Below are 14,617 nucleotides of genomic sequence, written 5' to 3' on the forward strand. Positions count from 1 at the left end.
GCTCTGCATGTGGGTCATTTCTTGTTGGTTTCTAAAAGCCTTTCATTTTCTGCCTGTACACAATAGCCCCCTTCCTCCATTGTTTTTAGGATCCTTTTTCCTCTTAGCAGCTGTTAACCTGGAAGTATTTCTTCTTCATCCCAAATCTCCCATGTCATCACCACTTCTATTTGTTTCCATCCAATGTGGATCCATGATCATTTTATGGATTTTAAACTACTCTGGGGATATCCTAGGCAATTTCTTTCTTTTTCTGTTCTTCGTTTCACTCCTAGGGTGGGAAACACAACTGCTGTAGTATTAAAAGATTTTTCTCCTGCCTCTACTCCATGGACATTGTTTTTTTTTTCTTTTTTTACTGGGCTCACTCCACCACAGGCAAATGATCGCCATCTAGAATCAGCAGGACAGACTGAGATCTTCCGAAAGCACCCCCGCAAAGCTTCCATCCTCAACATGCCACTAGTGACAACGCTTTTCTACTCCTGCTTCTATCACTACACAGAGGCTGAGGTACAGGCAAAATATGGAAGATTCCACAAACTCTCATTGCACAAAAAGAACATAGTTAAAATCCAGTACTTTTATGTACTCTATTAATAATGGGTATGTATAGTTCTCAGAAATCCACCTGGAAGCTTTCCTGGCCCTCACCAGGGGTAAGAGGGCCTCATCTGGCCAGGAGGGAAAAGAGGTTTGTAAGGTTTGTGGCTTCAAGTGAGCTGGCATGCTAGCATAGCAAGTTCTGTCCCTGGTGCTGTTATCTGTAGAAGTCTCTGTTCAAAGGTCCACGATTTCAAATGGATTAGCATGGTGTGGAGAAGAGCAGCAGGGTGGCAAGTAGCTGTGGATACTTTTTTTTTCTGAGATGGAGGCTTGCTCTGTCGCCCAGGCTGGAGTGCAGTGGCGCGATCTTGGCTCACTGTAACCTCTGCCTCCCGGGTTCAAGCAATTCTCCTGCCTCAGCCTCCTGAGTAGCTGGGATTACAGGTGTGTGCCACCACTCCCCGCTAATTTTTTTTTTGTATTTTTAGTAGAGACATTTCACCATGTTGGCCAGGCTGGTCTTGAACTCCTGACCTCGTGATCCACCCGTCTCAGCCTCCCAAAGTGCTGGGATTATAAGTGAGAGCCACCGCGCCCAGCCACTCTTTTTTCTTTCTAAATTTTTTGAAGAAGTTTGGATTCCACGATAATAGGCAGACATTTTCCCCTTATTTGGATTAGCAGAAAATGGGAAAAAGCACCATACTTATTAATCCAGTTCTTGATAAGCCAGCTTATAGTGGTATCTGACTATTCCCAATGGAGCTTTTCCCTGAAATTAATTTCTGTGTTTAAATGGCAACAGAGTAAGATGTAGAAAGTCTCTGTAGTGGGAAAGAAAATGAGAGCTTGAGTGGTACATGGGAAAGTCAATATCACTAAAGTTCCTTTTTCACTTTCATCCTAGGGGACATTCAGCAGTCCCATCAACCTGAAGAAGACATTTAAGGTAGATACAAATTGGTCAGTCTTATGAAAGTAGTGATCACGGTAACTACATGGAGTGGATGTTGCTTTGTAACCCTGTACAGTGTGTCCTTTGATATTCAAGGTTAAAGGTGGAAAGGAATGAATTTGGGAAAGTGAGAGAAGACTGAATGGCCTATAGCAGTGCTGGGGCTTGGGAATTAAGAAGTTCTTGAACTGAGAAATTTTTTGATTTTAAGGGGCAGAGTCAATATCAGGAAATATTTAATGTCTGTCTTTTCTAAAATTCTCAAGCACCCCCATTGATGTATTTCTACTTCCCCTTAATTTTTCTTGGTCTCTGCTTTCCAGATCCCAGACAAACAGTATGTGCTGACAGCCCTGGCTGCTCGTGCCAAGCTTCGAGCCTGGAATGATGTAGATGCCCTATTCACCACAAAGGTGTGTGCCCTGGAACTGTTTAGTGCTGCCGAGGCCTGGGGAGACAGAAGGGTTCTATCATGTTAGAAGTTCTAGTTACCAGTTTACATTTTTCCTCCAACTTTTTATTTTCCAAAATTTCAAACCTAAAGAAAAATTGAAAGAATGAATTTTATAGTTCATATAATAATCAAATATATACTATAATAGTATAATAGTCTTTATCCACATCACTAATTTATTAACAATTTTGCCATGTATGCTTTCTCTTTTTCTATACATATGTGTTTGTCTTTTCTGAATCATTTGAAAGTAAGTCGTAGACATCTTAACACCTTTCCTTTAATACTGCACAAGCACAATATTGGGCCGGGTGCGGTGGCTCACGTCTATAATCCCAGCACTTTGGGAGGCTGGAGGCAGGTGGATCACCTGAGGTCAGAAGTTTGAGACCAGCCTGGTCAACATGGTGAAACCCTGTCTCTACTAAAAATACAAACATTAGCTGGGTGTGGTGGTGTGCACCTGTAATTCCAGCTACTCAGGAGGCTGAGGCGAGAGAATTGCTTGAACCCAGGAGGCAGAGGTTGCAGTGAGCCAAGATTGCGCCATTGCAGTCCAGCCTGGGCAACAAGAGCAAGACCCTGTCTCAAAAAAAAAAAAAGCATAATATAATTATCACTAAAAAAATTTAACATTAATATAATAATATATATTTAATCATGGTCCATATTTAAATTAGTTCTTTATAGCTTGTTTTGGTTTGCTTCTGTATTTTTTTCTATCAGGATCCAATCAAAGACCTTGGATTGAGTTTGGTTGTCATGTCTTTACTGATTTGCCTTTTTAAAATTAATTTTTGTTGTATATATTTAAGGTACAACATAATGTTTTGATCTACATATACATAGTGAAATTATTATACAGTCATGCCAATTAACCCATCATCTCACAGTTAGCCATTTTTTGTGAGTGTGGTAAGAGACTCTAAAATTCACTCTCTTAGCAAATTTCCAGTATACACTACACTATTATTAACTGTAGTCCTCATGCTGTACATTGGATTTGTAGATTTATTCATCCTGCATAACTACAACTTTGCATCCTTTGACCTACGTTTTCCCCCCTCTGGAAACTACTTTCTATGTATTTGACTTTTTTAGATCCTACATGGTGAGATCATGAGGTTATTTTCCTTTCTGTGTCTGGCTTATTTCACTTAGGATAATGTCCTCCAGGTTCATGCATGCTGTCACATGTTAGGATCTCCTTATTTTTTAAGTTCTGAATATACTCCATTGTATATATGTACCACAATTTCTTTATCCATTCATCCATCAGTGGACACTTAGGTTATTTCCATATCTTGGCTCTTGTGAATAATGCCACAATAAACATGGGAGTGTAGATGTTTTTGTGAGATGCTGATTGCATTTCCTTTGGATTTATATGCAATAGTGGGATTGCTGGATCATATGGTAGTTCTATTTAAACATTTTTGAGGAATGCCTACACTGTTTTTCATGATGGCTGCACTAATTTACATTCCCACCGACAACAGTGTACCGGGGTCCCTTTTCTCTATGCCCTTGCCAACACTTGTTATCTTTCTTCTTTTTTTTAAGATAAATGTTATTATGTATTGTATATATTTATGTTATACAATAAGATATTATGAGATACATGTAGATAGTAAAATGGTTACTACAGTGAAGCAAATTAACGTATCTATCATCTCAAATTATTTTTTTTGTGTCAAAAACAGCTAAAATCTACTCACTGTCCTGATTACAGTACAATATTATTAACTACAGTCCTCATCTTGTAATTAGACCTCTAAAGCTAATATTCCAGCATGAATGTATATATATATATACCATAGTTCCATAGTTTCTATATCCATCTGTCTGTCAATGGACACTTAAGTTGTTTCCTTATCTTGGCTATTTTTTAGGGGGAGGGAATTATTGTTTATTATTTTTGTAAGTTATAGATATTTAAATTCTCAGCAATAATTTATAATAGTTAAATTTCATGAATAGTTAACATCTCATGAATAGTATTACAATGAATGTGGAAATGCAAGTATCTTCATGAGGTGATGATTTCATTTATTTTGGGCATATACACAAAAGAAGGATTGATTACTGGGTCATATGGTAGTTCTATTTTTAATTTTTTTGAGAGAGGGTCTCACTCTGTCACCCATGCCAAAGTGCAGTGGCATGACTGTAGCTCACTGCAGCCAGTTTTCCACATTGGCTACACCAATCTACATTCCCACCAACAGGGGTACAGGAGTTCCCTTTCCCCACACCCTTGCTAACACATCATTTGTCTTTTTGATAACAGCCATCTTAACAGGTGTGAGGTGATATCGTATTGTAGTTTTGATTTGCATTTCCCTGTTGTTTAGTGATATTGATCACCTTTTCATATACTTCTTGGCCATTTTCATGTCTTCTTTGGAGAAATGTCCATTCAGGTCTTTTGCCCATTTTTAAATCTGGTCATTTTTATTTCTGCTATTGTGTGAGTTCTTTATATGTTTTAGATACTAATCCCTTATCAGATATGTGGTTTACAAATATTTTCTTCTAATCCATAGGCTGCCTTTCATTTTGATTGTTTCCTTTGCCATGCGCAGCTTTTTAGTTTGATATAATCCCATTTATTTTTTGCTTTTGTAGCCTGAGCCTTTGGTGTGATATCCAAAAAATCATTGCCCAGGCAATGTCTTGTCAAGGAGCTTTTTCCCATGTTTTCTTCTAGGAGTTTTATGGCTTCAGGTCTTATGCTTAGGTATATTATCCATTTTGAGTTGATTTTTGTGTATGGTTTAAGATAAAGGTCTAATTTCATTCTTTGCATGTGGAAATCCAGTTTCCCAGCACCACTCATTGAAGAGACTATCCTTTCCCCATTGGGTCCTCTTGGTGCTTTTGTTGAAAATTAGCTGACCATATATGCTTGGGTTTATTTCTAGGCTCTCTATTCTATTCCATTGGTCTATGTGTTTGTTTTTATGCCAGCCCCGTACTGTTTTGATTACTATATATAACTTTGTAATATAATTTGAAATCATGAAGCCATGTTGCCTGCTACCCCTACCCCTTTTTAAAATTTTTTTTTTTTTGAGACAGAGTCTTGCTCTGTCACCTAGGCTGGAGTGCAGTGGTACAATCTCAGCTCACTGCAACCTCTGCCTCCAGGGTTCCAGTGAATCTCCTGCCTCAGCCTCCCGAGTAGCTGGGATTAAAGCCATGCACCACCATGCCCGGCTAATTTTTGTATTTTTAGTAAAGATGGGGTTTCACCATGTTGGCCAGGCCGGTCTCGAACTCCTGGCCTCAAGTGATCCGCCCACCTTGGCCTCCAAAAGTGCTGGGATTACAGACATGAGCCACTGCACCTGGCCTCCATTTTGTTTTTCTTTAACATTGATTGCTTTGGCTATGCGCAATCTTTGGTGGTTCCATATGAATTAGTTTACGTTTTAAATATCTGTTTTTCCATTATGGGCTTGAAAGTTTTCTGTTTTTCCTATTTGTTAATTATTCAATTAGTTATATTAACTAACAAAGCAATACGTGTCTGTTGTCCAAATCAAACACTGTATTCAAGTATAGAAAGAGTGAAGTTCCTTTTTCATTTTCTACCTACTCCTATCTCACCCCCTTTCTCAAGGCAAACACTGTTAAAAGTTTAATGGGTAGCTTTCCAGACCTTCCCTCATGAATTTGCAAATAAACCTCTGTACTTATAAAGATATGGAAGATGGAATTATTTTCTACATTGATAAGTTCATACTACAAATATTAAGTAAGTTACTTACCCATTTAGTAGTATTTCATGACTTTTCCCTGCATTCGTTTCTATAGATCTATAGTTATTTCTAGTTATTTCAAACCTGATTCATTTCCACTCTCTCAAGTCCCTTGATTTTTCTGAAAAATTCATTTCTCATTATTTCTGTATCCCTCAGCACCCCCACCTACCCACCATGTTATTCTGGTCTGATCGTAAAACATAGACTAACCTAGAATGTGTTGAGTGTGCCTGGCCTACCTACTGCTACCCCATCTTCCTCTTTCAGAACTGGCTGGGCTATACCAAGAAGAGAGCACCCATTGGCTTCCATCGGGTTGTCGAAATTTTGCACAAGAACAATGCCCCTGTGCAGGTAATGGTTTCTAAAGAGAGTTAGGTACAGGATATTCTCGGAGACCTAACTTTAAGACTCTTACTGGTCAGTGATGGGAGACCCGATCTGCTCTTGTTTTCCCTTAAAGGCAGCACAATGGCTGCAATAGGCCTCAAGATAAAAAAGGCCAGGGAGTGAAATTCTCTCCCTTTCTCCCCTTTAGAAACAATTCCAAACTGTCCTCTCTGAGTAGCATCTACTGTGTTAGCCCAAGTGGAATACTGATGTACTGTTCAAATGATAGAAAAGGAGAACTCATGGAGAAAAGACATCAGGGAGAAATGAGCAGAGCACTGGATCACAACTAGAGTACTGTCATTGCTGGCATGTGTATCTGGCTCTAGGATCAGAAGTGTGCTCTTTCCTGCTTACTGAGGCAGCATGGAAGTACTGTGTAGCATTACCTCATTCCCATTGCAGAACTAGTCCTGTGGTTGATGATGGGAATTGGAAACATTAGCTATTGAACTCTTTTGCTTTCTTTAGGACTTTCTTTTCTACCTTGTAGAGCTCTGTGCCTTATGGGTCTTTGAATCATTAATCGGAAGTACCTCTTCCCACAGATATTACAGGAGTATGTCAATCTGGTGGAAGATGTGGACACAAAGTTGAACTTAGCCACTAAGTTCAAGTGCCATGATGTTGTCATTGATGTGAGTCCCCAAGAAATGGGAGTCCTCCGTTAGATCCTCAGTGGCGAGGCGGGGTGGGGATTATAATATTCTCTGTCCAAGATCCTGAGGTGCTCCCACCAGTTTTGATTGAATGGACAGAATAATCTGGCAGGAGTTCATTTGGAGACCAGCACTCCTGTATTATTTTCCCAGCCCTCTGACTGCTTTCTCTGTATTTTTATAACTTGTCGTACTTGGAGAATTCATAGAACTAAATCAAGCTGTACAAGCTGTGTAGTCTTCTCTCCAACATGGAGTTCTGTGGGCATTGGACCCCACTGTTATCCCACTATAGCCTCTTAGCCTGTCCTTGAGCCTTGGGTCAAAGTGATAATGACAAAAAGAAATAAGCCCTCATGCGTGCACAGTAGCACACACCAGTAGTCCCAGCTACTCAGGAGCCTGAGGAGAGAGGATTGCTTGAGCCCAGGAGTTTGAGACCATCCTGGGCAAAAAGAAACCTGTATAGAAGGCTGATTGGAGGTTTGTATTGTTTGTTTTGATGCACAGACCTGCCGGGACCTGAAGGATCGTCAACAGTTGCTAGCATACAGGAGTAAGGTAGATAAAGGATCAGCAGAGGAGGAGAAGATTGATGCTTTTCTCAGCAGCTCGGTGAGCAGCTACAGTTTACCCCTCCAGCAGGCTCAGGAGACAGACAGTTCACAAAATAGTACCAAGTGTATGTTTCCAAGGTCTGGAAGGATTGCAGTTGGCTAAGCCACATGGATGTAAGGCTCTTCTCTGGCCACAATATCAAAAGCACTGCTTTGAATAGCAGAAATTACTCCTGAGATGCAGTATGATGGGGGGTAATCTGGGGACCTCAAGCTAAGACAACTGTAATGCTGTGATAATAGTTAAACCTAGCAGGTAGGAGAAACTAAATATTGAAAGTATGAAAACATGTTACAGATTCAGAATATCCAAACTGTATGGTCTCATGGGGATGAATGGGACCTACCTGTTGAAAATAAGAAGTGGCTGAAATAGATGTTAGCTATCTGGGGAGCACAGCTGGTTCATCTCTCACAGCAGGAAATTACTAAGCTTTTTGTTAATATGAAAGTTCGTTCCCTGTCAGGTATTTTGGGACCTACCTTAGGGTCAAATGACCAAAATTAGGCTTGTAAAATACAAAATAGGTGTTTAGTGCATCTTTGAATAAATGAACTCCCCCATGTATTTTTAAAAATTTCTCAACATCCCCCACCTCCTGATCTGATTCTACTTTTTCTTTTCCTTACATTATCTAGCTATGAGGCTTGTTTTTTTGCATTTTCTCTGCCTTGCTGTAGGGATAAGTGAAAACCGGTCACACACTTTCATTGTTTCCTTTCCACAGCAAATTCGATGGAAGAATTAAGTGGCATTGACTACCCTGAAACCTGCCTCATTTCCTCCTCTCCTGCCTGTGAAAGTAGGGAGAGCTATTCTTTGGGAGAGTTGCAGCATCACATCACTTGGTCCCATTATCCACAGGCAGTGCCAGCTACTCTTGACATAGATAACTTCAGACTGATCTTCTGTCCAAGGAACATCATCTGAGGATCGAGATCTAAAGCTCTGACTCATGAGAATGATTCTCTCCACCTGGTGCTCATATGAAGGTGGGAGTGATTTCTAGATTGGGCCCCTACTGGGTAAGATCTCACTTGGTCTGAGAAAAGTGACTGCTCCAGAAAGGAAGAGGTACAGTAGTCATAGGGTGGCCACTCCATTCTACTCAGCTAATTATGATCCAGGACTTGGCGCTGGACATTGGCAGTTCTGCTCTGAATGAAATCAGAACAGAACCAAAATGGCCTCAGGAAGGAATGCCAGTGTTTCCCAAGACCTGCTGGAGATGCACTCACACCAGACTGCACAGACCCCTCCACATTATGCCGCACATGGCCTAGACGTTGTGTTTCCTCAGCCATTTTCCCTCTGCTGCCCCAGTTTACTCTGTCCAAAAGCCTAAGGTTCTTCTCTCACTTGAACACAGATGACTTTGCTTGGGTGATGAGACATCCCCTTTATCTCTTCCTCTACTGCTAGCCCAGACCCGTCACTTTATAAGAAGTTCAGATGCAGCAGTGCTGGAGAGCTCTCTCTTTATGCAAAAATCTCATTTCACCAGGAGCTTTCAGAAGTTTCACCTGGGCTAAACTCAGCAGCATTTCTTTTAGGATATTTAGATGGAGGTTTTATTTTCGCACTTGGATTCTTGCTCTGTACCAATATTTGCCTCCTTTTCTGTGACTGAACTGGGTTTTTCTGACATGCCTAGACTCCTAATAAAGGTATTTCTTCCTTGGTGCCTTCTCTCCTGCTCCTGGTGGTTTTGTGCAGAATGATGAAATAATTGCTCAGGATCTTAGGATCATTACAAGTCTTCCTCAGTGACTGCATTCAGCAGCCTGTCAGCACATGTCAGGTTATAGAGTAACAGTGCTATGGCAAAGCAGAAACAGCACGGTGCTGGGAGACACAAGACCTGACTTTTTCCAACTCTACCACTAACTAGTTATGTGATGCTGGGTGAGTCCCTTTCTTTCTCTGGATTCATTAGATAATCTAAAATTTTGTAGAGTTTGTTTGTTTGTGAGATGGTGTCTCGCTCTGTCGCCCAGGCTGGAGTGCAGTGGCACTCTCAGCTCACTGCAACCTCCACCTCCCAGGTTCAGACGATTCTCCTGCCTCAGCCTCCCGAGTAGCTGGGATTACAGGTGCCTGCCACCACGCCCAGCTAATTTTTGTATTTTTAGTAGAGACAGGGTTTCACCATGTTGGCCAGGCTGGTCTTGAACTCCTGACCTCAGGTGATCCGCCTGCCTTGGCCTCCCAAAGTGCTGGGATTACAGGCGTGAGCCACCGTACCCGGCCTGTTTTTTTAAATAGACATGGTCTGTCACCCAGGCTGGAGTGCAGCAGCACCCTCATGGCTCACTGCAGCCTTGACATCCCAGACTCATGCAATCGTCCTGCTTCAGCCTCCTGAGTAGCTGGGACTACAGGTGTGTGCCACCACACCCAGCTAACATTTTGTTGAGTTCTGTGTTCCTGTGACTGTGGAGTGGGTGAAGTCATAGAAGGAAAAGAGAAGATGCTCCTACAGAGGCACATACCATGCCTTAAGGCAATATGGTTCTCAACTGGAGGCAGTTTTGCCCCTCAAGAGACATTTGGCAATGTTCAAAGTTGCTTTCTGTTGCCACACTAGGCGTGCTACTGGCATCCAGTGGGTAGAGGTCAGGGATGCTACTAAATGCCCTACAATCCACAGAACAGCCCATAACAAAGGATTATCCTGCCCACATGTTAGTAACACCAGTGTTGAGAAACTCTGCTTTAAGGGGATCAGACTCCATCCTTTGCTCCTCCACTTTGCAATTCCAGGTAACCTCATATTTAGTTCCTTTCTTGATCATCCTTCTTGCTATTGAAGAAACAAGAGTTTAATTTGCTAGACTGTACTAAAATTATTGGTTCATCTTCAAACAAACAGTGGTTACTTTATTAACTAGTATATTGGTTAGGGTTCATTTAGAGAAGCAGAACCACTAGGTATATATATACATTATCTAATCTAATCTAATCTATATCTGCAGTTTGTTAGAGAAATTTGACCTTTCTCTGACCTGTTAGAGAAACTGGATGAGAAGTACTGAGGAGTACAGCCTGTCTTTTCTGTTTGAGTACTTCCACTCAAGTATGGCAGCTGGAGGGTCTGTTTAAGGTAGTTGTCTTCATGTCCAGTGGTAGAGCTTGAAATCCATAGGGAAGGCCGTGAAGAAGGGAAGATTATTATAAAGTGAGTGAGCAGGGACAAGCTCGAAACCATGAGAAGGGACTGGGACCCATGTCAGTTCTCACAGCCTCAAACCTTGATGAGGTGGGTGTCCTGCTGCTGGAAAAGCTAGTGGCCTTTGTCATGGAACAGAAAAACACCTGGCCCAGAAGTGAGCAACTGAAGGAGGAACCAGGGAAGATGTAGCAGTTACAGGCCCAACTGTTGCCCCTCACCAACAAGGTACTCAGCAGATAAACAACAACATGTGTGAACTACAAAAGTACTTCCCCTGATTATGCACACTGAAACACAGGCTGGTTGCTGTTCATTTCCACCCTCCTGATCTTGCATAGAAATATCTCTGGTGGTCCACCTTAACCGGAAACATACAGGGAAGGGAATTCTGGAAATTGCAGTTCAGCCTAGCCAAGGTGACATAATACAAAACAGTAACAACTGATCCCCACCTTTGAGAATGCATAAGTAAAGGATAGGCCTAGAATTCATGTCTGTACAACTCGTATGCTGCATTGGTCATGCTAATCTAGGTTTTGAGCTTCTTTTTCCTTCGGAGCAGGAAGCATTACTTGGCAACATTAGGATGACCTACTGACTGTTTTGGTGTAAGGAAATGTTTCCTAGGTTTGATGAGAATGTCCATGCCCCTCATTTCAAGTGTAGAGACTTTGCTTTTATTTTATTTTATTTTTTATTTTTTTGAGATGGAGTCTCCCTCTGTCACCCAGGCTGGAGTACAATGGCACAATCTCGGCTCACTGCAACCAACGTCCATCTCCCAGGTTCAAGCAATTCTCCTGCCTTAGCCTCCTGAGTAGCTGAGATTATAGACATGTGCCACCATGCCCAGCTAATTTTTGTATTTTTAGTAGAGACAGGGTTTCACCATGTTAGTCAGGCTGGTCTCAAACTCCTGACCTCAAGTGATCTGCCTGCCTCGGCCTCCCAAAGTGCTGCGATTACAGGCGTGAGCCACCATGCCCGGGTGAGACTTTCCTTGAGATGGTGTTGTCATATAACAGCCTTCCTATAAAAGGGATTAGAGAAGCCAGACACAAAAGGTCACATATTGTGTGATTCCATTTATATAAAATATCTGGAACAGGTAAATCCATTCAGACAGAAAGCAGATTGGTGGTTCCAGAGGCTGAGGGTGGGGAGGGATAGGGAGTAACTGCTTAATGGGTGTAGGCGTTCCTTTTGGGAATATGAAGGTATTTTGCAACAAGATAGCGGTGGTGGCACAACATTCTGAATGTACTGATGAATTGTTCACTTTAAAATGGCTAATTTTATGTTATGTTGATTTCACCTGAAAAAAATTTATTGGTTTCTTGAACACAAAAAGAAGGAGTTGTAAACTAACTCAAGTAGTGCTAAGATCTGTAAGATATTCTAGTCTGCAAAAAAACCCCTAGAAATCCAGAATCTTCTGTTGGGAAAAGGAGGGTCTCATACTGCTCTAGGGTAGTACTCCTAGAAACAGTGGAAGGAACTCATGTCCTGATATTCAGCTCAGGAAAACCTCTAAGTGGGGCTGGCCCCTTTAAGACTCAGAGACTGTAATCTGGTAGTTAAGGAGTCATAATCACAAGTTTCTTGGGTAATTCTCCTTAGAAATGTAGTTCTTACCTTCCAGGATCAGAAGTACTGAGGAGCAGAGCCAATCTTCTCTGTTTGGTGATAGATATATGTAGATGGGTTTATATGACTTTGAGTTTAGTTTGTAAATCTAGATGTCCCTGCCCTAGACAGGGGACAATGATATTTAGTTTGGGTCATTTTGTACCCTGTGGAGAATGGAGTTTAGTGAATGGGAAGCATTTCTTTGAAATGTGGTTCTGTGTGTTCAGTCCTATTTCCAAAATGCAGGAGGGAATGGAAGGGAAAATGTCCTGGCCCAAGAATACCTGTAAAATTCAATTGCTGTTGTAAATTCATCTGCCGAAAACGGTGCCTGTAACCTGTGTGGAGAAACAATACTGTGGGTTTCTGTACAGATTTTTCATGAGTCCAGGATTCATGGGCAGCCAGTGATTAGGAATCCTCAAACACTCACACTCTAGAGTGTGAATTCAAGAGAGGTGAATTCCAAGTTCAGAATCTGGGAGTAGAGAGGTGCTAAAGCCCACCATCGTGAGTGCTTGTGACCTGGGCACACACACCATTATACACACACCTCCTACACAGACCCCTCTTCTACCAGGACAAGGAGCCAAACTGATTAGTGTCTATCACTGCAGGAAATAGTGGCTTGGAAATGGACATGCTCCAGGACCTTGAGTCCCTGCAGTTTGAGTATGGGGTTCCAGAGGAAGATCGTATCTGGCTGTATTTGCAGGGCCGTTCTCGGGGACTGATGATCGAGGCTTGTGCCCATGCAACCTTCTTCTGCAAACTATTATATAATTTGAGGTAAGCCAAGTATCCAAATTCAGGAAGATGGACAAGAATCTCACTGCTGAGAATTCAAATGTCTTAAATTTTTTTTTATATTGGAGGGTAAGTTTGGCTGGTGGATTGTCATCCTATCTTTTCCAACCTAGAGTCAATGACTCCTGGTCTAAAAGGACAGGAAAATCTATAACAGGGTCCCCTGGCTGTGGTTACATAATAAAGCATGGATTAGTAGTGATTACCTTTTATTGGTGGATTGATTAAATGATCATTTATTCATCCATTCACTCACTCATCATGACCACCAGCTTGCCCTCCACAGTTGCTAATGTCTAGCCATTCCTTATCTATTGGCAAGGAATGCAAATGGAATCAGTTCTTTCTTTTGGGGCTGAGGTAATAGTGGAATGCTCCCTTAACAGGAAGGCTACCTGGGACTTCACAGGCCCTATGCCAGTGACTTCCTTGAAACCAGGAATATTGATTTGCAGAAAAGCTCTCAGTCCAGTCTTGATTCTGATATCTTTCTACAATATGGCTTCAGACACTTAAATAGGAAATGTGTGTGAAGCAGGTACCTATAATTAGGCTCCTGAATTCTGCAACTCCAGGTCACTCTGGGAGCATATGTCACCTCCTCACTCTACTTCTTAGTTTTAACTAAGTTAGATTAATTCCTGGATGGTGGGACCAGATTTGAATTGAACATGTTTATAGATACAGCATATGTCCAAGGAGGCAGGCTGCTCAGTGAATTTACTGATTAGCTTACTGATAAGGATACATAAACCTATTGGTAGTACTCAATATGACTGGTGAGAAAACAATATATGAAACTTGCAGGTGGCATTTTATATTTGGAAGGATCAGGCACTAAGAGAAAGTGTTCTTTCAACCAGGAGAGAAGGCTTAAATAGAGTGTGACTTATGTTGCTTAGAAGCAAAATCCAGAGCTTTAAGACACTGGTTTTTACAGAAATACAGAACAAATATAAGGCTGTCGTATAGCAATGAAAGTATACCTTATGTATTCAGAAGTCTGACTTTGTTAATCTTGGGCCAAGGAAACACATCCAGCACCAACAGTAAGTGAACCTCTGGAAATAGTGGTCTGAAATCTTCATCCTTAGTTCCTCAGTTCTGTTCTTTTTTGTTTTGTTTTGTTTTTGTTGTTTAAATTTGTACCCTGAATGAACACTGTTTTGTTTTTATAAACCATTTATGTTTATAAGTCATAACCTTCTTAAGAAACCAAGTTATCTGGTTTCTCAAGTCTGCAGATTTGAAATAGCAAACTAGAAAGAGTGGGCGTATCGTAGGAAAGGAATGCACTCACATCTAATAGCAATAAAAATTGACATCTGTCTCAGAGTGGTATCAGTAAGATGAAGAAATAGGAAGCTCCAGACTTTGTAACCTCGAGACACTAACTTAACAATATATGGTCCAAAAAGCCTTTATGAAAACTCCAGCAAGCACTTAAGAAATTGTAGTCCCCTGGAGAGGTACAAATCAAAGAACAGCTGCATTTACAGGGGTAAGAAAAGCTATTGCAGTTCACCTAAGATATCCCTTTCCTCAAGCCAGCCTCAGGTGATCAGGAGAAAATGCCTAATTTGTGGCTTCTCCTTTGGAGGCAAAAAGAAAAATGGAATG

The 14,617-nt window shown here is 41.3% G+C and overlaps 3 protein-coding genes across 5 annotated transcripts in view; 2 read left to right on the plus strand and 1 right to left on the minus strand.

Annotated features, from left to right (window-relative positions):
• VIPAS39 (VPS33B interacting protein, apical-basolateral polarity regulator, spe-39 homolog) overlaps positions 1–9,078 on the plus strand; it is a 31,936-nt gene extending 22,858 nt beyond the window's left edge. For both annotated transcript variants that reach the window (XM_032135088.2, XM_058429816.1), the window contains exons 14-20: positions 379–513; positions 1,454–1,495; positions 1,825–1,914; positions 5,990–6,076; positions 6,661–6,750; positions 7,282–7,386; positions 8,117–9,078. In XM_032135088.2, coding sequence (XP_031990979.1) covers positions 379–513; positions 1,454–1,495; positions 1,825–1,914; positions 5,990–6,076; positions 6,661–6,750; positions 7,282–7,386; positions 8,117–8,137 — 570 coding nt within the window. In that variant the 3' untranslated portion in view covers positions 8,138–9,078. The remainder of the gene's footprint in view (positions 1–378; positions 514–1,453; positions 1,496–1,824; positions 1,915–5,989; positions 6,077–6,660; positions 6,751–7,281; positions 7,387–8,116) is intronic.
• SAMD15 (sterile alpha motif domain containing 15) overlaps positions 1–14,617 on the minus strand; it is a 60,195-nt gene that overhangs the window by 2,036 nt on the left and 43,542 nt on the right. The window contains exon 3 of one of the 2 annotated variants that reach the window (XM_058429814.1): positions 1,994–2,039. The exons of the other annotated variant lie outside the window; for it this stretch is intronic. Within the exon in view, the coding sequence (XP_058285797.1) occupies positions 2,034–2,039 (6 nt within the window). The 3' untranslated portion in view covers positions 1,994–2,033. The remainder of the gene's footprint in view (positions 1–1,993; positions 2,040–14,617) is intronic. 2 annotated transcript variants of the gene reach the window in all.
• The window catches only part of NOXRED1 (NADP dependent oxidoreductase domain containing 1), a 32,127-nt gene continuing 29,712 nt past the window's right edge, over positions 12,203–14,617 (plus strand). Inside the window, exons 1-2 of the mRNA XM_032180477.2 lie at positions 12,203–12,244; positions 12,808–12,979. Of these exons, the coding sequence (XP_032036368.1) occupies positions 12,825–12,979 (155 nt within the window). The 5' untranslated portion in view covers positions 12,203–12,244; positions 12,808–12,824. The remainder of the gene's footprint in view (positions 12,245–12,807; positions 12,980–14,617) is intronic.

The sequence above is a fragment of the Hylobates moloch genome, unplaced genomic scaffold (assembly GCF_009828535.3).
Source record: "Hylobates moloch isolate HMO894 unplaced genomic scaffold, HMol_V3 SCAFFOLD_16, whole genome shotgun sequence".
Lineage (NCBI taxonomy): Eukaryota > Metazoa > Chordata > Mammalia > Primates > Hylobatidae > Hylobates > Hylobates moloch.